Source organism: Lissotriton vulgaris, chromosome 1_2, assembly GCF_964263255.1.
Source record: "Lissotriton vulgaris chromosome 1_2, aLisVul1.2, whole genome shotgun sequence".
Taxonomy (NCBI): domain Eukaryota; kingdom Metazoa; phylum Chordata; class Amphibia; order Caudata; family Salamandridae; genus Lissotriton; species Lissotriton vulgaris.
The window spans coordinates 268,888,770-268,914,468 of record NC_141686.1 but is presented as its reverse complement, the minus strand read 5'-3'; the positions used below and the strand labels follow the sequence as shown (position 1 = coordinate 268,914,468).

Below are 25,699 nucleotides of genomic sequence, written 5' to 3'. Positions count from 1 at the left end.
TGCATTTATGTTTGTATTTATATAGATATACAGATGATATATGTTTATATATGTATGTATATATATATATTCACTGAAAAAACCATAGGCTATAGACCATATATAGTTAGGAATTAGCATTTACAAAACCTTGAAAATTCACTGAAAAAACCATAGGTTATAGACCATATATAGTTAGGAATTAGCATTTACAAAACCTTGAAAATTCACTGAAAAAAACATAGGTTATAGACCATATATAGTTAGGAATTCGCATTTACAAAACCTTATTTTACTCCCACAAAACCATTGAAATTCCATATATAGTTAGTTGCACGAACTATATATCGCGCACCCGCAATCCACTGCTGATGATGTCACATATTACATCATTCATGACATGGTCAGTGACATCACTGATGACATCACTGACATCTCAAATGACATCACTGATGACATCACTGATGACAACATCCAGTGACTGTATGTTTCTGTAAAGTTAAAATATGTCTTACATATTGAAGAATGAGTGGATGTATAAGTGTCTGGATGAAGGATTTAGTAGGTGCATGACTGACTGTATGAGTGAGTGATTAAATGTGTCTCACTGAGTGCATGGGTTAGTGACTAAACTGTCTTAATTTGTGCATCATTATGTCTGTTGTTCTGTAAACTGTTGCATGTGTTGATAAGTAGCTATATGAGTAACTATATGGGTTATTGATTGGTTGCCCAAGTATTTGTATGGGAGACTGAGTGTGTGTGTGGGTGGCTGGGAGGTGTATGACTCTGTGCATAGATGTGTGAGCAGTTGATTCACTAGATGTATGGTTTCTAAAGTGCATGTGGAAACAGCTGTATGGGCGGTTGACTGTGTGCATGAGTGTATTGGTGAGTGAATGGATATCTCAGTGCTACATGTCAAAGTAAGTACATATGTAAAACACAGTACATGTGAGAGTTGACATATATAAATAACTGTGCATAAGAGCCAGTGAATGTGTGAGTGGCTGTATGGATCATTGTGAACTTGTATCAGGGATTGTATAAGAGAGTAAATATGTGTTAGTATATGTTTGAATAAGTAAAGTTTGTATAACTGTATAGTTGAGGAAATGGAGGTGTGATTGATTCTTTGCATGACTGACTAGGTGTGTGAGTAACTCCATGGATGAGTGACAGTCTGTGAGTGTCTGTTTACACTGATTGTATCTAAGGTTATATTAGAGTCTGAAGAGGTTCATCGTATTATCACATGAATGATATCATCAGTGATGTGATCAGTAATGTCAAATGAGATGTCATTAGTGATGTCATCAGTGATGTCATTAGTGATGTCATTAGTGATGTCATCAGTGATGTCATTTGAGATGTCATCAGTGATGTCATTTGAGATGTCATCAGTGATGTCATCAGTGATGTCACTGACCATGTCATGAATGATGTAATATGTGACATCATCAGCAGTGGATTGCGGGTGCGCGATATATAGTTAGTGCAACTAACTATATATGGAATTTCAATGGTTTTGTGTGAGTAAAATAAGGTTTTGTAAATGCGAATTCCTAACTATATATGGTCTATAACCTATGGTTTTTTCAGTGAATATATATATATATATATGTGTATATGCATACATACATACATACATACATACATACATACATACATACATACATTAGCAGCCCGTCCCGGCGTTGTCCGGGTATGAATTGCTGCCGGCCAGTAGTATATGGTTTTGTAGGATTTCGTTTTGATAGCATTTCGTATATGTGACAGGCCTGTGAAACGCTCCTATTCACAGTGCACTGCTGATGCACTTAAGAGTGCGCGTTCAGTAGTGTGTGAACTCGAGTTTCCCTACTTTATTTTTCCTTGCAATATTATATAGCGCGAACCCGACAACATGGCATGAGCACAATTTACATTACAGAAGAACACATTCATTTGTGGTAGGCACGGGGAGACAAAGCGATTTGCCTGGAATCACAGGATGTTGAGCTGATGCCGAGATTCGAACGTAGCTCCCCAGCTCTAAAGTTTGCAATTCTATAACTTGTGGCAGGAGGTGTGTCTAAAAGTGTATGTCGGTGCTGGCCATCAATAAGAGAGACCTGTGCATTTTTCAAATGGGTGGTGAAAAAATATGAGTATGTTGCTGGAGATGTGGGCCGCCGTGCCACCAATGTACTTACCGGTGGAGGGTAAACACCCATTATTCCGCAACTTTCTTTCCGCATACCATCACTCCGTATACTTTCATTACGAAAGTACCATGACTCCATAATGCCATTATAACGCATGGCATTACATTTTATATGCTTTTACCACGCATACATTTACAATGAAATTCGTTGTAAATGCATTAATGGTAAAAGCATGTGTTTTTTTTAATGTTTGGATAAGGTAAGTATGGGTATAGGGGTATATGTTTTGGAGTGTTTGGGTATTTTAAGGGTTCAGATATAGTTTTGGGTTATGGGGTACAGGGGTCGTTTTAGGGTTTAGGGATACAGGGGTATTTTTAGGGTTCAGGTATGGGTTTGTGTTTTGGGGTATAGGGGTATTTTTAGGTCTCAGGGGTGGGTTTGGGTTTTGGGGTACAGGGGTATTTTTAGGGTTCAGGGCTAGGTTTGGGGTACAGGGGTATTTTTAGGGTTCAGGGCTAGGTTTGGGGTACAGGGCTAGGTTTGGGGTACAGGGGTGTTTTTAGGGTTCAGGGCTAGGTTTGGGGTACAGGGGTATTTTTAGGGTTCAGGGCTAGGTTTGGGCTACAGGGGTATTTTTAGGGTTCAGGGCTAGGTTTGGGCTACAGGGGTATTAGGGTTCAGGGGTAGGTTTGGGGTACAGGGTTATTTTTTAGGGTTCAGGGGTAGGTTTGGGTTTTGGGGTACAGGGATATTTTAAGGGTTAAGGGCTAGGTTTGGGTTTTGGGGTACAGGGGTATTTTAAGGGTTATGTAGTACAGGGGTATTTGAGGGTTCAAGGGTAGGTTTGGGTCCAGGGGTATTTGAGGGTTCAAGGGTAGGTTTGGGTTTTGGGGTTCAGGGGTATTTTTAGGGTTCAGGGGTAGGTTTGGGTTTTGAGGTACAGGAGTTTTTATAGGGTTCAGGGCTGGTTCAATAAGAGAGACCTGTGCATTTTTCAAATGGGTGGTGAAAAAATATGAGTATGTTGCTGGAGATGTGGGCCGCCGTGCCACCAATGTACTTACCGGTGGAGGGTAAACACCCATTATTCCGCAACTTTCTTTCCGCATACCATCACTCCGTATACTTTCATTACGAAAGTACCATGACTCCATAATGCCATTATAACGCATGGCATTACATTTTATATGCTTTTACCACGCATACATTTACAATGAAATTCGTTGTAAATGCATTAATGGTAAAAGCATGTGTTTTTTTTAATGTTTGGATAAGGTAAGTATGGGTATAGGGGTATATGTTTTGGAGTGTTTGGGTATTTTAAGGGTTCAGATATAGTTTTGGGTTATGGGGTACAGGGGTCGTTTTAGGGTTTAGGGATACAGGGGTATTTTTAGGGTTCAGGTATGGGTTTGTGTTTTGGGGTATAGGGGTATTTTTAGGTCTCAGGGGTGGGTTTGGGTTTTGGGGTACAGGGGTATTTTTAGGGTTCAGGGCTAGGTTTGGGGTACAGGGGTATTTTTAGGGTACAGGGCTAGGTTTGGGGTACAGGGCTAGGTTTGGGGTACAGGGGTGTTTTTAGGGTTCAGGGCTAGGTTTGGGGTACAGGGGTATTTTTAGGGTTCAGGGCTAGGTTTGGGCTACAGGGGTATTTTTAGGGTTCAGGGCTAGGTTTGGGCTACAGGGGTATTAGGGTTCAGGGGTAGGTTTGGGGTACAGGGTTATTTTTTAGGGTTCAGGGTTAGGTTTGGGTTTTGGGGTACAGGGATATTTTAAGGGTTAAGGGCTAGGTTTGGGTTTTGGGGTACAGGGGTATTTTAAGGGTTATGTAGTACAGGGGTATTTGAGGGTTCAAGGGTAGGTTTGGGTCCAGGGGTATTTGAGGGTTCAAGGGTAGGTTTGGGTTTTGGGGTTCAGGGGTATTTTTAGGGTTCAGGGGTAGGTTTGGGTTTTGAGGTACAGGAGTTTTTATAGGGTTCAGGGCTGGTTTTGGGGCACAGTGGTATTTTTTAGGGATTAGGGATAGGTTTGGGTTTTGGGGTACAGAGTATATTTATATGGTTAAGATGGGTTAGTGTTTAAGGGTGTTGGGGTATTTTGAGGAGTAAGGGTGGGTTATGATTATGGGATGCAGGGGTATTTAAAGGGAGCAGGGTGGGATTAGCACACGCATGAATGGCGGAATATACCACACGCCCCCAGCGTTTGTCACGCCCCCAGCACACGCCCACAGCGCAACGCAGACACGCCCACAAGGGACTACTTTGCTGGCACGGTTCTTTTACCTTTTAAATGTATATGGTGGGCGTCTGCATAGCCTATGTCCTTCTGCTGCAACTGCCCTTTCCAACGCTGTATTGGGTGTTGTGATTGGTGCTGTGGTTCCTGAGATTACCCGCCTCAAAGGTTTGGGCTCTCTCTTTATTATATTAGTATGGATAGTATGGATGTGCAAGGTTTCCTTTGCATCGTGCTGTGGGAACCTTGCCACTTACGGGAGGAGGGACTGTGTCCCAGCTCAGTTCTTGAGGTTTGAATTTGGTGAGTCGAGACGGCTCTTTAGATGAAATGTTGGGCGGCTTGTCGATGAGGATCTGGATGCGACTCTGACCCACGTGTAGGAAGCTGGTGTAGCCCGCATCCAAGTGAAACAGTGTATTTACTTCTATAAGCGGTGACCATTGTGAAGGCTGCACAGGGAAGGGAAGGCTTGACATTGTGCATTGGAGACTGGCGCATAGTACAATTTAGACTTGAGTGGAGACAACTGAGGGTGAAACCTTAGTTGAAGGCGAGAGGTTTGGAATGTAGGCTTAGTTTGAGGTTGATGTATTCCCCCTCATACATTGACACCATCAGCTCCTGAACAGCTACACCTCAGTATTGTGTTGGAAGAAGTCCACGCTGTGTACCTGTCCTGAAGGTTGTTCCCTTTGTCCTATTGGGGTCGTGAAATGGTTCCCTACCTTCTTATGCCCACTATTTCATTCTATTTTCTAGTGTTTGCAAAGAACTTTCGTGTGAACGCTGTGATGAAGACGTCCGTCTTGCTGAGCTGGGAGGTGCCGGACTCCTACAAGTCTGCTGTTCCTTTCAAGGTAAGGACACAAGGTCCACCCCGAGCTACGGTCAAAATAATCACTATAGGTACTTCTAGGTATCTGCCCAACATTCAGAGGCGAGGTGGTTTGTTGTTCCCACAGTCCTGCGAGTTCAGGTAAAGGATCATCATGTATTGCATTACCATTTGTTTAAATCCCTGATGAGAAACTGAAGCTCTTCCATGTGAGCACATATGAGACTGCTGAATTTGTTGTGCTTGCTGGGTAGGGTATGGGTCCTACCTAAAGAGTTTTGGGGGTGAGGTCCAGAGAGATGCCCCTACCCCACTATGGCAAACTTGTAGTTGCACCTAAGCCTGTGCAGCAGCTCAGAGGTTGAATTGGGATACAGGAATACATTGCTGCACAAGCCAAGACATTTTAATACGCTGTAGGACACATTTTTTGATAGGCCGTGAGTTTCTGCAAGACCGGTTAGCACTGGGAGTAGACCTACATTTACCTACTATCCCATGGGATATTTCCAGAAGGGCTGAAGGCAGCAGACAGGCTGTTCTAATCACTTTTGCTTTCTGTGCATGGAAAAGCCCCAATGTGTCAGCAGCAGGAACTGTACTACTCATACATTTCCCTGCGGGGAGGTGGGGCCGGACAGCTCTACAAATAAAGTGTGTACAATTTTGAGTACCCAGTGTATCAACTTAGTACAACTCGAGTCAAGGGAGTAGCCAGAAAAATGAAATATGCCCCAATTTGTCCAGTTTTTAGAGCGGGTGAGGCATGCAAGCCCGGAATAAGTTTGGTTGATTCCTCGAGGGAATTCTGAAAACATGGCCCTATGTTGCCTTTTACACCTCAGTTCAAAATACATTTGGCTATCCTTCCTTCCTGTTCTGCATCCTTACTTCATTTATTCTCTCCATTTCTCCTTCCTCCTCTAAATCATCCTTTTCTCGATCTCTTTTCTTTCTCTGCCACCACCAATCCTTCTCTCCATCTTTCTATCATCTCTCATCCATCCATCTTTCTCCATCACTTTATCATGCTCTCCCTTCTCTCCACCCCACACCAACCATGTCTCCACCAACCTATCCCCCTTTTTTTTTCTATCCACATCTATCTTCTTTCCTTTTGTGCCCTCGTTTCCTGCTAATATCATGCAGTGGTAAGTAGCAGCTTGTGTGTGGACACCATTGTCTCCCATTAAAGTCAAATGAGTGGCGTCCATTTTAAAAGGCGCTGTGGTTCCCATCCTCCGCTCAAGCTGCTACAGTGGTGGATTAATGGGACCACTGGTTCCAGTGTTTGTCTCGTAAACTTGACTTGCCACTGATTCTTCACTAGCCCCTTCTCTGTCACAACATACCCTCTTAAGCGGGACGACCGCAGCATCTTATATGTGGGCATGCAGAGGCAACCCATTGACAACCAACCCATTGACACGCGTTAGGTTGGAGGGCTGTAAAGGGGCAGGGGAGGGTGTTATCATACACCTTCGTAACAGTAACGACACCCTACAAACTACGCACTCATACAGAGTGCGATATGTGCTGTAATTTTCCCCTGTAAAACGCCTTCTGGGCAAATGGCAACCCTGATCCAAAGTCTGACAAAGTGCCAAACAGAGAAGTAATTGGTGATATGTGCACTCTACAGATATCCAGTAACAGAACTCAAAACAAACTACTCAACGCCATTAAGTATGTGGAATTGTGCATCAAGGACAATAGTCAAAGCAGAGGATCGACATCCGCCCTGTCAAAGGTTTATTTCACCGCATCTGAGGCCCAGTTTACCCCTGTCCAAGCCCCACATTATTTGTCCATGGCCCACAACACCAGTGTGCAAGACCCACACCCTAAAATAGTCCATTGGGTCATCTTCACACAGTTAACACAAAGGTACATTACAATCTGACTGACATCCTTCTGACGTACTCCATTCAATCCTAAGGCTTCGGAAGACAACCACACTCTGACCATCTGACCCTCCTTGCCCCCAGAACAGAGATGGGCCTCTGAGATTCATGAATGTCATACCACACCCCTCAGACTTGAGCTAAGCATCCTGTGAGTTCAAGTTCAAGTTCAGAGATTTGTATAGCGCACTACTCACCCAGAGGGTCTCAAGGCGCTTTGGGGAGGGGGGGTATTTTACTTATCGAATATCCAAGTTTTGAGTTGCTTTCTGAAGGAGAGGTGGTTCTGTACAAGGCGGAGGTGGGTGGGGAGAGAATTCCAGGTTTTGGCCGCTAAGTAGGAGAAGGTTCTTCCTCCCATGGTGGATCTATGGAGGCGGGGAATTGGGGCGAGGGCTTGGTTGGATGATCGAAGTAGATGGGTGGGGGTGTAGAAGGACAGTCGCGTGTTGAAGCATTCGGGTCCTAAGTTGTAGAGGGCTTTGTGTGCGTGGGTGAAGAGACGGAACGTTATTCTCTTGTTGACGGGAAGCCAGTGGAGGTCTTTCAGGTGACCGGAAATGTGAGCTTGACGGGGGATGTCCAGTATGAGTCTAGCTGAGGCGTTTAGGATGCGTTGGAGTTTTTTCTGTAGTTTGGCTGTGGTTCCTGCATAAAGGGTGTTTCCGTAATCCAGACGGCTTGTGACCAGTGCGTGGGTGACCGTCTTTCTTGTTTCGGTGGGGATCCATCAGAAGATTTTTTTGAGCAGGCGTAAGATGTTGAAGCATGAGGATGAGACAGCGTTGACTTGTCTGGTCATCGAGAGTGAGGAGTCCAGGATGAAGCCCAGGTTACGTGCGTGGTCCGTCGGTATAGGTGCGGTTCCCAGGGCCAGAGGCCACCATGATTCGTCCCAGGCGGTTGGGGATGAACCTAAGATGAGGACTTCCGTTTTGTCCGAGTTCAGTTTTAGCCGGCTGTTCTTCATCCACTCGGCGACTTCTTTTATTCCTTTGTGTAAGTTGGTTTTGGCGGTGTTGGGGTCTTTGGTGAGGGAGAGGATCAGCTGGGTGTCATCTGCGTAGGAGATGTTGAGGTTGTGTTGGGGTGCGATTGATGCGAGGGGACTCATGTATACGTTGAAGAGGGTGGGACTGAGTGATGATCCTTGTGGAACGCCACAGATGACTTCGGTGGCCTCTGATTTGAAAGGGGGGAGGCGGACTCTCTAGGTTCTTCCGGCGAGGAACAAGATGATCCAGTCCAATGCTTTTCCTTGTATTCCGACGTTGCTGAGGCGTTGTATGAGGGTGCTATGACAGACTGTGTTGATTGCTGCGGAGAGGTCAAGTAGGATGAGGGCAGCTGTTTCTCCGTTGTCCAGCAGCGTTCGGATGTCGTCTGTTGCTGCGATGAGGGCGGTTTCGGTGCTGTGTTTGGCTCGGAAGCCGAACTGTGAGGGGTCGAGGGATTTGTTGGCTTCGAGGAAGGTGGCGAGCTAATTGTTGATGGCTTTCTCTATAACTTTTTATTATTTACAACAAGGGGTGGTGAGGGACAGAGTCTCTGAATTAAACAGAATACTCTCACCCAGTCAAGAGATCAGGGCTAGATCCAACACCGTTTTTTAGCTCACTGCACCATCCCAGTTTCAGAACCTGGCTGTATGCAAATTAGTCTGTTCCTGTCCCAGTGCATGATGGGAACAGGGCAAACCAAACTACAAAAGCCAATTCTTACACTGGGAAGGAAACAAGCTACCGGGGACCGGTTTCTGGCATTTCAGCCGTCTTCGGCCCGGCTTGCTTGAATCCTGATGGTGCAATGAGCAAGGGACTCACATCTGAGTATACCCTTCCACGCTTAGGGTGGACAAAAATATTTACAACAAGGGGTGGTGAGGGACAGAGTCTCTGAATTAAACAGAATACTCTCACCCAGTCAAGAGATCAGGGCTAGATCCAACACCGTTTTTTAGCTCACTGCACCATCCCAGTTTCAGAACCTGGCTGTATGCAAATTAGTCTGTTCCTGTCCCAGTGCATGATGGGAACAGGGCAAACCAAACTACAAAAGCCAATTCTTACACTGGGAAGGAAACAAGCTACCGGGGACCGGTTTCTGGCATTTCAGCCGTCTTCGGCCCGGCTTGCTTGAATCCTGATGGTGCAATGAGCAAGGGACTCACATCTGAGTATACCCTTCCACGCTTAGGGTGGACAAAAATATTTACAACAAGGGGTGGTGAGGGACAGAGTCTCTGAATTAAACAGAATACTCTCACCCAGTCAAGAGATCAGGGCTAGATCCAACACCGTTTTTTAGCTCACTGCACCATCCCAGTTTCAGAACCTGGCTGTATGCAAATTAGTCTGTTCCTGTCCCAGTGCATGATGGGAACAGGGCAAACCAAACTACAAAAGCCAATTCTTACACTGGGAAGGAAACAAGCTACCGGGGACCGGTTTCTGGCATTTCAGCCGTCTTCGGCCCGGCTTGCTTGAATCCTGATGGTGCAATGAGCAAGGGACTCACATCTGAGTATACCCTTCCACGCTTAGGGTGGACAAAAATATTTACAACAAGGGGTGGTGAGGGACAGAGTCTCTGAATTAAACAGAATACTCTCACCCAGTCAAGAGATCAGGGCTAGATCCAACACCGTTTTTTAGCTCACTGCACCATCCCAGTTTCAGAACCTGGCTGTATGCAAATTAGTCTGTTCCTGTCCCAGTGCATGATGGGAACAGGGCAAACCAAACTACAAAAGCCAATTCTTACACTGGGAAGGAAACAAGCTACCGGGGACCGGTTTCTGGCATTTCAGCCGTCTTCGGCCCGGCTTGCTTGAATCCTGATGGTGCAATGAGCAAGGGACTCACATCTGAGTATACCCTTCCACGCTTAGGGTGGACAAAAATATTTACAACAAGGGGTGGTGAGGGACAGAGTCTCTGAATTAAACAGAATACTCTCACCCAGTCAAGAGATCAGGGCTAGATCCAACACCGTTTTTTAGCTCACTGCACCATCCCAGTTTCAGAACCTGGCTGTATGCAAATTAGTCTGTTCCTGTCCCAGTGCATGATGGGAACAGGGCAAACCAAACTACAAAAGCCAATTCTTACACTGGGAAGGAAACAAGCTACCGGGGACCGGTTTCTGGCATTTCAGCCGTCTTCGGCCCGGCTTGCTTGAATCCTGATGGTGCAATGAGCAAGGGACTCACATCTGAGTATACCCTTCCACGCTTAGGGTGGACAAAAATATTTACAACAAGGGGTGGTGAGGGACAGAGTCTCTGAATTAAACAGAATACTCTCACCCAGTCAAGAGATCAGGGCTAGATCCAACACCGTTTTTTAGCTCACTGCACCATCCCAGTTTCAGAACCTGGCTGTATGCAAATTAGTCTGTTCCTGTCCCAGTGCATGATGGGAACAGGGCAAACCAAACTACAAAAGCCAATTCTTACACTGGGAAGGAAACAAGCTACCGGGGACCGGTTTCTGGCATTTCAGCCGTCTTCGGCCCGGCTTGCTTGAATCCTGATGGTGCAATGAGCAAGGGACTCACATCTGAGTATACCCTTCCACGCTTAGGGTGGACAAAAATATTTACAACAAGGGGTGGTGAGGGACAGAGTCTCTGAATTAAACAGAATACTCTCACCCAGTCAAGAGATCAGGGCTAGATCCAACACCGTTTTTTAGCTCACTGCACCATCCCAGTTTCAGAACCTGGCTGTATGCAAATTAGTCTGTTCCTGTCCCAGTGCATGATGGGAACAGGGCAAACCAAACTACAAAAGCCAATTCTTACACTGGGAAGGAAACAAGCTACCGGGGACCGGTTTCTGGCATTTCAGCCGTCTTCGGCCCGGCTTGCTTGAATCCTGATGGTGCAATGAGCAAGGGACTCACATCTGAGTATACCCTTCCACGCTTAGGGTGGACAAAAATATTTACAACAAGGGGTGGTGAGGGACAGAGTCTCTGAATTAAACAGAATACTCTCACCCAGTCAAGAGATCAGGGCTAGATCCAACACCGTTTTTTAGCTCACTGCACCATCCCAGTTTCAGAACCTGGCTGTATGCAAATTAGTCTGTTCCTGTCCCAGTGCATGATGGGAACAGGGCAAACCAAACTACAAAAGCCAATTCTTACACTGGGAAGGAAACAAGCTACCGGGGACCGGTTTCTGGCATTTCAGCCGTCTTCGGCCCGGCTTGCTTGAATCCTGATGGTGCAATGAGCAAGGGACTCACATCTGAGTATACCCTTCCACGCTTAGGGTGGACAAAAATATTTACAACAAGGGGTGGTGAGGGACAGAGTCTCTGAATTAAACAGAATACTCTCACCCAGTCAAGAGATCAGGGCTAGATCCAACACCGTTTTTTAGCTCACTGCACCATCCCAGTTTCAGAACCTGGCTGTATGCAAATTAGTCTGTTCCTGTCCCAGTGCATGATGGGAACAGGGCAAACCAAACTACAAAAGCCAATTCTTACACTGGGAAGGAAACAAGCTACCGGGGACCGGTTTCTGGCATTTCAGCCGTCTTCGGCCCGGCTTGCTTGAATCCTGATGGTGCAATGAGCAAGGGACTCACATCTGAGTATACCCTTCCACGCTTAGGGTGGACAAAAATATTTACAACAAGGGGTGGTGAGGGACAGAGTCTCTGAATTAAACAGAATACTCTCACCCAGTCAAGAGATCAGGGCTAGATCCAACACCGTTTTTTAGCTCACTGCACCATCCCAGTTTCAGAACCTGGCTGTATGCAAATTAGTCTGTTCCTGTCCCAGTGCATGATGGGAACAGGGCAAACCAAACTACAAAAGCCAATTCTTACACTGGGAAGGAAACAAGCTACCGGGGACCGGTTTCTGGCATTTCAGCCGTCTTCGGCCCGGCTTGCTTGAATCCTGATGGTGCAATGAGCAAGGGACTCACATCTGAGTATACCCTTCCACGCTTAGGGTGGAAAAAAATATTTACAACAAGGGGTGGTGAGGGACAGAGTCTCTGAATTAAACAGAATACTCTCACCCAGTCAAGAGATCAGGGCTAGATCCAACACCGTTTTTTAGCTCACTGCACCATCCCAGTTTCAGAACCTGGCTGTATGCAAATTAGTCTGTTCCTGTCCCAGTGCATGATGGGAACAGGGCAAACCAAACTACAAAAGCCAATTCTTACACTGGGAAGGAAACAAGCTACCGGGGACCGGTTTCTGGCATTTCAGCCGTCTTCGGCCCGGCTTGCTTGAATCCTGATGGTGCAATGAGCAAGGGACTCACATCTGAGTATACCCTTCCACGCTTAGGGTGGACAAAAATATTTACAACAAGGGGTGGTGAGGGACAGAGTCTCTGAATTAAACAGAATACTCTCACCCAGTCAAGAGATCAGGGCTAGATCCAACACCGTTTTTTAGCTCACTGCACCATCCCAGTTTCAGAACCTGGCTGTATGCAAATTAGTCTGTTCCTGTCCCAGTGCATGATGGGAACAGGGCAAACCAAACTACAAAAGCCAATTCTTACACTGGGAAGGAAACAAGCTACCGGGGACCGGTTTCTGGCATTTCAGCCGTCTTCGGCCCGGCTTGCTTGAATCCTGATGGTGCAATGAGCAAGGGACTCACATCTGAGTATACCCTTCCACGCTTAGGGTGGACAAAAATATTTACAACAAGGGGTGGTGAGGGACAGAGTCTCTGAATTAAACAGAATACTCTCACCCAGTCAAGAGATCAGGGCTAGATCCAACACCGTTTTTTAGCTCACTGCACCATCCCAGTTTCAGAACCTGGCTGTATGCAAATTAGTCTGTTCCTGTCCCAGTGCATGATGGGAACAGGGCAAACCAAACTACAAAAGCCAATTCTTACACTGGGAAGGAAACAAGCTACCGGGGACCGGTTTCTGGCATTTCAGCCGTCTTCGGCCCGGCTTGCTTGAATCCTGATGGTGCAATGAGCAAGGGACTCACATCTGAGTATACCCTTCCACGCTTAGGGTGGACAAAAATATTTACAACAAGGGGTGGTGAGGGACAGAGTCTCTGAATTAAACAGAATACTCTCACCCAGTCAAGAGATCAGGGCTAGATCCAACACCGTTTTTTAGCTCACTGCACCATCCCAGTTTCAGAACCTGGCTGTATGCAAATTAGTCTGTTCCTGTCCCAGTGCATGATGGGAACAGGGCAAACCAAACTACAAAAGCCAATTCTTACACTGGGAAGGAAACAAGCTACCGGATGAACCTAAGATGAGGACTTCCGTTTTGTCCGAGTTCAGTTTTAGCCGGCTGTTCTTCATCCACTCGGCGACTTCTTTTATTCCTTTGTGTAAGTTGGTTTTGGCGGTGTTGGGGTCTTTGGTGAGGGAGAGGATCAGCTGGGTGTCATCTGCGTAGGAGATGTTGAGGTTGTGTTGGGGTGCGATTGATGCGAGGGGACTCATGTATACGTTGAAGAGGGTGGGACTGAGTGATGATCCTTGTGGAACGCCACAGATGACTTCGGTGGCCTCTGATTTGAAAGGGGGGAGGCGGACTCTCTAGGTTCTTCCGGCGAGGAACAAGATGATCCAGTCCAATGCTTTTCCTTGTATTCCGACGTTGCTGAGGCGTTGTATGAGGGTGCTATGACAGACTGTGTTGATTGCTGCGGAGAGGTCAAGTAGGATGAGGGCAGCTGTTTCTCCGTTGTCCAGCAGCGTTCGGATGTCGTCTGTTGCTGCGATGAGGGCGGTTTCGGTGCTGTGTTTGGCTCGGAAGCCGAACTGTGAGGGGTCGAGGGATTTGTTGGCTTCGAGGAAGGTGGCGAGCTAATTGTTGATGGCTTTCTCTATAACTTTGGCAGCGAATGGGAGGAGCGATATGGGGCGGTAATTCTTAAGTTCAGTGGGGTCTGCTGTGGATTTCTTCAGAAGGGCGCTGAGTTTGGCATGTTTCCAGCTTTCCGGGAAGGTAGCGGAGTTGAGGGAGCAGTTGATGACGTCTCGGAGATGGGGTGCGATGATGGAGTCTGCTTTGTTGAAAATGTGGTGGGGACATGGGTCGGTTGGCGATCCTGAGTGGATGGAGTTCATCAAAAGGATGGTGTCTTCAGTGGTGATTGGGTTCCAGGCGCAGAGGTTGTTAGGGGGGGGTGTTGGTTCGGGGGTGGGTGCAGTGGACTGGTTTCCGGACTGGTTTTCAAAGCTGTTATGTATGTCTGCGATTTTGTTGTAGAAGAAAGAGGCTAGGGAATCGCAGAGGTCTTGGGAGGGAGTGATGTCGTTGGTGGCGGCGGTGGGGTTGGTAAAATCTTTGACGATGTTGAATAGTTCCTTGCTGTTGTGGGCGTTGTTGTCAAGTCGTTCCTTGAATGCTGATTTCTTGGTGGATCGGATCAGTTGGTGGTGTTTGCGGGTAGCGTTCTTGAAGGTGGTAGGTTGTCAGTGGAAGGGTTTTTTCTCCAGGCTTTCTCGAGGGTTCAACATACTTTCTTGGATTTCTTAAGGTCATCGTTGAACCAGGGGGCTTTTTTGTTACCTTGCTTGATTTGATGGTTCTTCAAGGGTGCTAGTTCGTCTGCGCTATGGGTGATCCACTGAGTGAGGTTGGTGGCTGCTTGGTTTGGGTCCGATGATTTGGCAGGAGGGTTTTGGTGTAGTGATGTGAAGAGCTGGTCGGTGGTGATTTTGTTCCAGTTCCTTCGGGGAATAGGTTGAGGGGGGTTATGGGTCGTGGTCTTTTTGAAGTTGAAGTGAACGCAGCTGTGGTCCGTCCAGTGGAGAGCTGTGGTGTGATTGAAGTAGATGTTTGCTGGAGGTGAAGATTGGGTCGAGCGTGTGTCCAGCATAGTGGGTGGGGGTATTGACAATTTGTTTGAGTCCGAAGTTGGCCAGGTTGGCCAGAAGGGTGGTGGTGTTGGGGTCGTTTTTCTTTTCAAGGTGGTAGTTGAGGTCTCCCAGTAGAATGTAGTCCTCGGAGGGGAGGGCGTGTGGGCTGATGAAGTCAGTGATGTCATCGCTGAATTGTGTGCGGGGTCCTGGTGGTCTGTAGATGAGGGTGCCTCTGAGTGTGGTCTTAGGGTCGGTGTGGATCTGGAAGTGAAGGTGTTTGGCGTTTGAGAGGTAGTTGTCGGAAATGGTCGTGATGCGGATGGTGTTCTTGTGGATGATGGCGATGCCTCCTCCAGTTTGGTTGGTGCGGTCCTTTCGGATGATTTTGTAGCTGTCCGGGATGGCTATGGCGATGTCGGGAGCTGATGATGCGTTCATCCAGGTTTCTGTAAGGAAGGCGACATCCGGTGATGTAGTGTCGAGTAGGTTCCAGAGTTCAATGGCGTGTCTGTGGACCGAGCGGGTGTTGAGCAGGATGCACTTTAGTTGGTTAGTATCGGAGCTCTGTTTGGAGTTTGTAGATTTGGTGTGGGTCCTGATGCTGTCGAGCTTGCAGGAATGGCAGGTGAAGGGTCCATGGGTGTGTCCTGGGGCGGCTTGGTAGCAGGTAGGTGGGCGGCCGGGGTTAAGGGCTGAAAGGTTGCAGCGTCGCATGTTATGCGGGCGGAATGGATTTTGCGGGGACCAGGGGGTCTGGCGCTGGGCGCGGTCCAGGCGCGGACGGGCGTAGACGGGCTTACCTTTGGCGCACCTTCGGCGCGCATGGGGCGCGACCGCTGTGCGTGAATGCTGCGCGCAAAAGCATCTGTCATAAATGGCTAGTGGAGGGGGGTGGGGTGAGGGAGGAGCAGCTGGGAGGCGGGAGCGGGGCGGAGAGCCGGGCAGGGAGGCACAACAACAAACACCAAAATGGCTGCAAGCCAAAATCGAAACTGGATTGGGGCACAACCTAGTAAGCGCTATGTAGTGGGCAGTGGCACCGGCACAATCAGGCACAAAATAATAATACAGGCAAAGGCAGCAAAGTACCAATGAATGCTAGTCAATGCGCGCTTTCGCAAATTAGCGCTACGATATGACAATTAGCAGCAAGCAGGCACTAATGGATGCAGGGGCAAAGCGAACTATTACAGAGATCAATCAGAGCAATGCGAGGCAGTGAAGCGCTACGATACCACCGGGAGCAGCGTGAGGAGCGGCCGCCTCTGAAGGCTTCAGGACGATACCTTCATACAAGAACCAGCACCCATTCTGTGTCATTCTCAGAGTCTCTTCATTTCCCCCTCCGAGGTGAAGCCAGCATCTTCTGAGCACAAGAGGAGAGATGAAGCACCTTGGTGTGGTCCTGGGTCTCACACTGCAGCCCACACACCTGGAGCAGGCTTCGTCTGAAGACCATAGGAGGATCAAAATGCATTTTCTGTTGCTGAGCACAAGAGGAGAGATGACTCACTTTAGTGGGGTATTTTGTCTCCCGCTGCAGCCCACGGAGCTGGAGAAGGCTTTGTTTTGAAGACCAGAAGGGAACCTACATCCCTTCTGTCATTGATCCTCCTCATATCCCAAGTAATTCAAGCTTCCAAACAGTTTCTCTGATATGATGTGGCACCTGCATGAAGTCTTGCCATGTCTTGGATCTTCTCAAAACACTCAATTAAGCACATTTTGATGCTTTCCCATCTCAACGCTGCCAACAGACTATACCTTGGAGTCCCTATCCTCATATTTGGAAAAAATCCAGACCTCAGCAGACGTTCGACTCCTTCTTCCATCCCTTTGGACTCTCATCGTCTTCAAAGCAATGTGCATCGCCCATCCAACAATGCATGGAAGTAGACCACCTTTCCTTCAACACAAGCTCTGCAGACCCCTCACCAAAGCATAGAGATCCTGCTCCAGGCTGAGCCCTCGGTTGATCATCCCTCCTTTAAAAAAAAATGTAAACAATTTTTAAAAGTAGGTAGTTGTGAATGCATCTGCTTGTCCTCGCCGTAACAACGTATGCACCAATGTGCACCTCATTTGAAGCAGATCTCTGAACCTCATTCACCTCACCCAGCATCTCCCATACATGGCTTACTGCATCCAACATCCTTTCCAACCGTATCTTCCAAAAGGGCACACAGGATCCCGATGGGGATGAGGTAAAGGTGGAACACGCCGTAGCAATCCAACATTGCACAGCTACCTCAAATACACTTCTGAACAGCTATGGACACCAGCAATTGGATGAAATGGACAATCCTGCCTGATCAGTTCAAGAAAATGGTCATGACTGTAATTGTGAGAGGAAAAACATTTCAGGGCCCTGGTGACCCATCCTAGCGGCTTCCATGCGGCTAGTGTCAAGGAACTATAGAATTACATTCTAATGGCACCCGCTCAAAGGTCCTTGTGACATCCTAGTGACTCGTTGCACCTTGACGCACGCAGGTAGGGTCACGGCACTACTTAAGATTATAATGGTCCCCGTTCAAAAGTCCTTGTGGCAGTGGCACAGGCTCAGGGGTCCACGTGGCATCCCAGTGGCTTGTTGCATCTTGAGGTGTGGCCAGGGTCTTGGCACTGTATGATTAAATTATAATGGTACGTTCTCAGAGGTCCTCTTGACAGTAGCTATGGCTCAGGGGTCCTTGTGACACTCCAGTGGTCGATGCGTCTTGACGAATGCAGCTAGGATCACAGCACTTTGATTCCATTATAATGGCACAGGATCAGGGGCTCTCGTGACATACTAGTGACTCGATGCATCTTGACGCCTGCGGCTAGGGAGGGTCACGGCACTATATGATTAACATTAAAATGGCACGTGCTCTGGAGTCCTCGTGACATGCTAGTGGCCCATGCGTCTTGACGCATACGGCTAGGGTCACGGCACTATCAGCTAGATTCATCAAAGGACCGTTTTGCGAGTCAGTAATAGCGATTATTAAGGAATCGCTATTACAGACTCGCAAAACGGGATTCATGTACAAATCGCAATTTATTTTGCGATTCCTACAGCTTCCTTATTTGCGATTAGCTAATTGCTAATCGCAAATAAGGAATAACTCCCCATTCATTCCTATGGGCCAAAAGGCCCAAAGGAATGAATGGGAAGACCTATCAATGTGTGAATCGCTATTAGCGATTTGCATTTTGAAATTGCGATTTCAAGGGTGAAGGGGTGTCCAAAGGACACCCTGTTGCACCCCTGAAATGACATTGGACGCTGGTGTTACGCACACACATGTCCCAAGAAGTGCATTTTTCTAGTCGCAAATTTGCGATTTCTATAATAGCGATTTTTGCATTTGGGATGATGAATCCCAAATGCAAAAATTGCGCTCGCAAAGGGCCAGATTCTCTGAATCTGACCCTTTGCGAGCCGAATTTCGTTTCATGAATCTGGCCGTATATGATTACATTATAACAGCTCGGGCTCAGGGGGTCCTCTCGACAGGGGGTCTGGCTCTGGAGTCCTCGTGAATCCTAGTGGCCGATGTGTCTTGACGCATGCGGCTAGGGTCACGGAACTGTAATTAAAATGGCAGGGGCTCTGGAGTCCACGTGACGTCCTAGTGAGATCCAGGTGACTCGATGCGTCTTGACGCATGCAGCTATGGTCACTGGCTCTGGAGTCCTCGTGATGACATCCTAGCGAGATCCTAGTGACTCGATGCGTCTTGACGCATGCGGCTAGGGTCACGGCACTATATGATTAAAATTAAAATGGCGCGGGCTCTGGAAGTCCTCGTGACATCCCAGTGACTCGATGCGTCTTGACGCAGCGGCTGGAGGAAGCAAACAGCCGTCGGGCCTCATTGTTTTGCAAACAGGCTGACCTCCTGCCACGCCCCCGGGTCAGGCACCGACGCGGAGCCCGGGCAGCGCTGGCAGCCTCCTCCGGTCTCCATGGAAACCATTAGTGCCTTTCCTTCCGTGGAGCATCAGAGCAGGTTCCCCAGTAGCGCGGGCGCAGTTGGAGGGCAGGGGCCATGGCGGTCAGCTAAAGCATCCGCAGAGCAATTAAGCATTTTCATAAGGAGCTGTTTATCTCTGTAGGACAATGGGCTGTGACACGGGTGCCGGGGGCATCCCCCGATACTGGCCCTGGTGTGATGGCGAAGGGGCATTAAGGGCCCTGGGGAGCAGCGGCATGCAAGTATGCCGAAGTAACCCGTGCATGCAAGGAAAACGGGGGCCCTGGCCATTGTCCAAGTGGAAATATAGAGCAATCATAAGGATCCCCTCAGGATTCTGGGCCCGGTGCTACTGAACCTGTTGCACCATTGATACCTCTCTGTTGGAGAGCGAGAGTGCATGACCCTGGACAGAGGTCTCTCGACAGCAGGTCTGCACAGGTGCTATGTCTGACGCTATCTCTGACGCTCTTGTTTGCCAATTGTTCCATTGTATTGCATTGCAACATTTATATAGCGCTTTACCCATACGTGGCGCTTGTCTACATGGCCGCGTACCACGCCAGGCAAGGGGTGTTGTTGGAAGGGTGTTGTCATTGTTTTTGATGCTATGAATGTCGAAGATGAAGGCTAGAGGCGTCCTTCAGTGACCCGAAAAATAATACACCTGTTTCCCAAGAATTAGACTTTTTTTTCACAATACTGCAGTGATGGATCCTATGTGTGTGATCAGTGAAATGTCTGTATAGTGCCTCGGAGGCAGCGCTGCACATACCCCGTTACTGCTTCCAGCTTGGCAGGAGTTCTTGTAAAACATTGGTTGCAAGGTAAAGGCAATTTACCAGACTAAAAATGAAATTGTACAGAAGGGGCTTTAATTGACCAAAGACAAGTAGTCGAACGGTGAAAATAGTTTTCAAAGGTATCGAAATGTCTGAGAGGTGCTGAAATCACAGAGGTGTGTTTGTGTTTGTCAGCAGAAGTGTCCAAGCGACTGCTGTTGCCTGTTGATGTAGCTCAATGGGTTAAACACCTCCTGAGTTTTGCAACTGCATCGTGCTGGAACCAAGTGGAATTTATTCAGCCATTCGTTCTTCTGAAGGCAAGAAAATGAAGACTTTTCACTGGGTTGTAACGTGATTTCAGAGCCTATTTCATACCTATGTAAACTCTAATTATCTTTCTTGTGCGTGGGTGTATATATAATACTCTTACCCGTGCTATTGTGTTGGCGATTGGTGTATTTCCATCTATGATTTCAATATAGGAAAAAATGAGGCTGGTGACTTTGATCATTTGTTTGTTGGGGGGGGGGGGGGGGGGAGGGCTCCTATGTAGGCAAAGGCCCCCGTAGGCATTGCTCAAACTGTATATGTTAAACGAGAAATCTCCTTTGTCCCTTTCTGGATTGTATTTTTTAATTTTTATTCATACTTTCTAAAGTTCTTTTTTCCCTTTTTTGGATCTTATTTTTCTTTTAGTAATTATTTTATTGGTATAAATTAAGAATTGAGCAATAATATATACAGTGACCCCCAAGTCCAGCTTATTCCCATATTGGGTTACAGATGTTAATTGTGATACATGCACCAATAACAAGCAATATTTATATTCAGTATTTAAGAAAAGATGGAGAAAGGGTTGAGAGAGAATAAGCTGTAGAAGGAAGAAAGTCGGGAGAGGAAAGGAAGGAGGAGAGAACGAGAGAGAGAGAGAGAGAGAGTTAAAAGGGAGGAAAAGACGGAACTACAAAACAGGGAAGATAAACCAGTCAGGCAAAGTCCAAGTATAATAATACAGGTGAGTGGAGAAAGGTAGCACAATAATAGGGTTGAGGAAGACTTCAGAATCCATGCAAATTATGGGGAATGTAATCCTGTAAAAAGAGGGCATATGTAACAAGAACAATATCTGCTTTGTCCATTAAGTTGTAAATCATTAAGTATTATATTCATGTTGGATTGGTGTACTTTGTTGGGTACTCTGACTTGCATTGCAGTTGTTTTTAAGTATAAAGAACATATTAAGCTGTGCTCTTCTTGCAATGAACTCCAAGACACCTCCTTTTCTGCTGGCGTGAGTGTGTGTCCTTGTGTCTTTCCAGATCCTCTACAACAACCAGGACGTGGAGGTGGACGGACACTCCATGCGGAAGTTGATCAGTGACCTGAAGCCCGACACCGAGTACTCCTTCGTCCTGATGAACCGGGGCAATAGCGCCGGCGGGCTCCAGCACCGGGTCTCCATCCGCACCGCCCCGGATGTGCTGCAGGGCAAGCCCACCTCCACCAGCAAGTACATCAAGGATGGCCGGTTCACGCTGCGCCTGCCCCGGGTTCAAGCCGCCGCCCCGGTCAGGTAGGTACTTCTGTCCTTCAGGATGGGTCTGCCAGAGGTCTCCAGCTCTTCCATTGTGCAAATTGTTGTGTGCAGAGGGTGCACGCACATCCTGTTGCATTGTGGTGATTGTTTTTCTTTGTACTTGGGCGAATTGCTTGTAAACTTTTTTGCGTCACATGTCCACTCAAATTAATTCATATTTCCCTATACTAATTCACCACTAATCCTTTTTGGGTTCCGGAGTAGCGTGCTACTAGACGAAAAGTGCATTGACGCCTTGTCAGCGGGAGTAAGCGCTACATAAATGCATACCCTTCCCTCTTCTATCCCTCCACTATCCTTTACAATCCAACTAACAGACTCACAAGTTTACCTCTCAAATTAATCTCATAATTCCCTATACTAATTCACCACTAATCCTTTTTTGTTTCCCGAGTAGCATGCTACTTGCCGAAAAGCGCTTCCACACCTAGTCAGTGGTAGTAAGCGCTATATAAATGCAATTACAATTCTTGGTTAACTGAGCGAGATGTTAAAAGTCTGTTTCTTGCAGTTGCTATCGCTTCTTTCATTGTGTGATGAAGCAGAGATGTGGACTCTGGTTCCATCGTGCCTGTTTGTAGAGTCCAGTTGTTTCTGGTGTTTGCTTCCTTCAGACTGCTCTGTCCTGAATGTGAAATTACCAATGTGTTAGAACGAGTGCTTGAATTAATCTGTCGCTGGTAATCGATTGGGGCATAATTCCCGACCATTGTTTATCACCGACTGTACCACTCTAGACAGACCTGCATCTGTTGTATCTGGATGTATGTTGTTACTCAACACTGGTTTGTTTGTAAATTGTTATGGTTTTAATGAACTAAACAATAAAATTCACGCTGACCCGCCTTATACAAATCAGTCACAGTCCTACTTTTAGTAAGGAACAGTCCTGTGCTTAATTTGAGCAGCTGCTTTCCGGTGCTCAGCACCAGTACTTGGTTATCAGCACCAGCTCTAGTGACAGCCCACCATATGGTGGCACTGTTTGTCTAATTTTACGATGAGCACATAAACTGTTTAATAAGTCAATATAAAGTCAAAAAGAAGAATACCTGCCACTAATGCAATTATTATAGCTTTGGGAGGCCTAGAATAGTCTGAATTGTCACACTTGTAGGATTGCGATGGTTAGCAGCTGGGTTGATACGGTCATTGGCAGAGCTAGCAGGGACAATGGGTGGTGCAGGCCGCAGTGGCCTCCTGAGAAGAGGGCTAGCACTTATGCTTTTACAAATTAAGAACTGGAACAGTCAATCCCAAACGTCTAGGTAAGGTTCCCTCCAGGTTGAACACAAGCAGCTTCAGACCAGTTTGACGTACTTGGGTCTCGTCAGCCAGGTATATCTTGAGTCCTATGGTACGGTGAGCCCGGGACTCACGGCTGGGTATACCCATCACACCTAAAGCATGGACTGCAGAAACAACAAGATAATGGAATTAAACCACCCCCACAGGCAATTCCTCGGGGCTTCATTCCCTACATCATTTGTTCCCACTGTGCCATTCTTGACAGACCCGCCTTATGCAAATCCACTATGGGTGCTGCTCCAATAAGATCAGTGCAGCCTGAATGCCAATCCAGGGCCCCTTCAGAAGGGAATACAAGCAGCCCCAGACTGGGAGATGTCACAGTCTCTATTCCCATTAAATCTGTAGGCATGTTTGCAGGCCTTGTAGTTTTATCGTGTTACATTGTGAGACTTTTTTCCATGGTTGATGATTGTTTGCAGACATGTCTCTCAATTGTGTATGTTGTTTGCTGAGACTCCTCCTGTTGTGTAGCCTGTGCAGGGCATGTGAATCTATAACAAGGAGCGAGCAGCAGGGCTATGGCTGCTGATGAGTAACTCTTTTCTTCCTTCTCTTGCTGGCAGGTCCTATTATATTGTGGTGGTGCCGTTGACCCCTGGCAGCAGTAGAGGTGCCTCCCCCAAGCAAGGTCCGGAGGACTTGGAGCTGACCCAGGTATGAGCCTGTGCCATCAGTGTTGCAAGGGTCGCCCGTACATGAACTCTCGCCTGCAGCACCAGCCTGTGCCTAACCCGCCCACATACCACCTGAGTTGTACCTGTATTTATTTTTTTGTCTTAGTTCTGCTCTATCGGCCTTGGTTTTAATATCTTCTTGGTGCTCTCATTTGTCCCGTCTGCCTCTCTGCTCCTTCAGGCTATATTTGAAGACTGTCTCCGGTCCCTTCTTAGTTCTCCCATTCTTCTCCTGCTCCTAGCTGTCTCTCTTCTATCTGCTTCCATCTTGCTTCTCATTTGTCCCCTGTCAGTCAACACGTTTCCGCTTATCCTTTGTCTTGTCTTTTGGTCTTCATCTTGATTTTCCCATCTTCATCCTGTACCTCACTTCTGATTTCTTATTTACCAATAGGTCACTTAGCTTCTCACTGACAGTATGTGGCTTGTAACTGACATTTGTTCATTATGGAGGTGCCTACAAGATGACATCTTCACCTAGCAGCGTCATTGACTACCTTGTGCTTAACATCATGATGCTTCTTGTCCATGCATGTTTTGGTGGGAGCTGATTGCAGGTCCTTTACATCTGTACAGCCTTCCAGGTGGTGCTCATGTGCAGAGTGCTCTAAAGTAACTGGGGTTTAGGCAATTGCATGAGTTTTCGAGGGTACTGAGAAGATCATTTTTAAGCCCTGGCAAGACTTGCTCACGTCTCATGGAGAACGATTTTCTGCCTTTAGATCCTGGATGCCATCAACCAGGGATCCCCAGGTCGACGCCAGCGACGGCAAGCCGAAAAAATGAAGCCATACATTGCAGCCCAGCTTACCAACCTGCCCGATTCATTCACCCTGGGAGACGAGAAGGACTATAACGGCTTCGTCAACAAGCCTTTGAGGGAAGACCTCAGTTACCAGTGCTTCGTTCTAGCTTCGCTGGAGGATCGCGACGCTGTGAGTTTTTAAAGTATTAAATTGGGTCAATAGGAATATAGACTTTCTGGAAATGGGTTACGTAGTTTTCCTTGGTGGGATTTTCTTGGGGTAGGTTGTGGGCCAGATTGTATACAGAGAGCTAGTTTGCATGTGGCATATTATTTTGGGTATTGTTGGTTGGCCTCTAAGGGGTTACTTTGGACTTGACAGGATTAATGCTAAATGTGTTGTCTGGGTAAATTGGTTTGTGGCAGTTTTATGGGTTAGGTTGTAATGGATAATGTTGATTTGGTTTCTGAGCAGCTTGGATGGTTTTGGTAGATAACATTTGAATGTTTTTGTGCTCAATTCTGTTGGAATCAGATTATGGTGGGATTGGTTGGTTGATTAGATTGGGTGGTGCTACGAATTATATTGGATTGAGTTATATTTGATGTTGTTGGGCTGTGTGGACGACTGCCTCCGGCATGTTACTTTGGCTTGTGTTATTTGGGTCCCCTTGCATTATGTTATGTTGTGCTGGTTTTGGCTTCATTGAAAGTGGTTAGATTAAACTGTGTTGCATTCCTTTGGGTTGGGTTATGTTGGGGCAAACACCTCTGGTGGAAGGCATCTAGAATGTGTCAAAGAAAGGTCTTAAAAACTGCATGGGGTGAGGTGTACAATAGGAAAATGTCTGGTTTCTCTCGAAGCCTTTGAGTCGGGGAGGGGACGTGAAATATTGAGCTTACGCACACATGTAGGTAAAAGGATAGGAGTATATATTGTAGACATTGCCTCAAAGGTGTTCTGCCCACCAAAAAGTGGCACAGGCCTAAGTGCTGTGCTGGCGGGACACCCACACGTTTACAAGCCATGGACATGAATACTTTGTAGAATGTTGACACTCTAGTCCTTTGTAGCATGTTGACACTAGTCCTTTGTAGAATGTTGACACTCTAGTCCTTTGTAGAATGTTGACACTCTAGTCCTTTGTAGAATGTTGACACTCTAGTCCTTTGTAGAATGTTGACACTCTAGTCCTTTGTAGAATGTTGACACTCTAGTCCTTTGTAGAACGTTGAGGCTCTAATCCTTTGTAGAATGTTAAGACTCGAGTCGTTACCAAAGTCACCACAGAAAGGTAAAAGGTGGAAGCTAGAAGCAACGCCGCTCGCTTTGATCTACCAGATCTTCTTTTTAAGTGATTAAGGGCCTGATTTAGATCTTGGCGAAGGGTTACTCCGTCATAGCTGTGACGGATATCCCGTCCGCTGAAATACAAATTCCATTATATCCTATGGGATTTATATTTCAGCGGACTGGATATCCGTCACCCTTGTGATGGAGTAACCTATTGTCCAAGATCTAAATCTGGCCCGGAGTCATTGACACCTCTGACTCCTGAAGCACAACAAATCATCCCACCTACTGTTTGAGATTGCGGTTACCACTCGTTTGTTCTTAAATTATCAAATTTTCCAAACCACCGTCGCTGGTTCAAAAAGTTGATTCATCGTGCAAGTGTGGCTGTG

At 47.0% G+C, this 25,699-nt stretch overlaps 1 protein-coding gene across 10 annotated transcripts in view; it reads left to right on the top strand.

Annotated features, from left to right (window-relative positions):
- Positions 1-25,699, top strand: part of PTPRF (protein tyrosine phosphatase receptor type F) — a 756,588-nt gene that overhangs the window by 640,142 nt on the left and 90,747 nt on the right. For all 10 annotated transcript variants that reach the window (XM_086953202.1, XM_086953199.1, XM_086953209.1 and 7 more), the window contains 4 exons: positions 5,130-5,227; positions 21,006-21,259; positions 23,158-23,248; positions 23,991-24,203. In XM_086953202.1, coding sequence (XP_086809328.1) covers positions 5,130-5,227; positions 21,006-21,259; positions 23,158-23,248; positions 23,991-24,203 — 656 coding nt within the window. The remainder of the gene's footprint in view (positions 1-5,129; positions 5,228-21,005; positions 21,260-23,157; positions 23,249-23,990; positions 24,204-25,699) is intronic.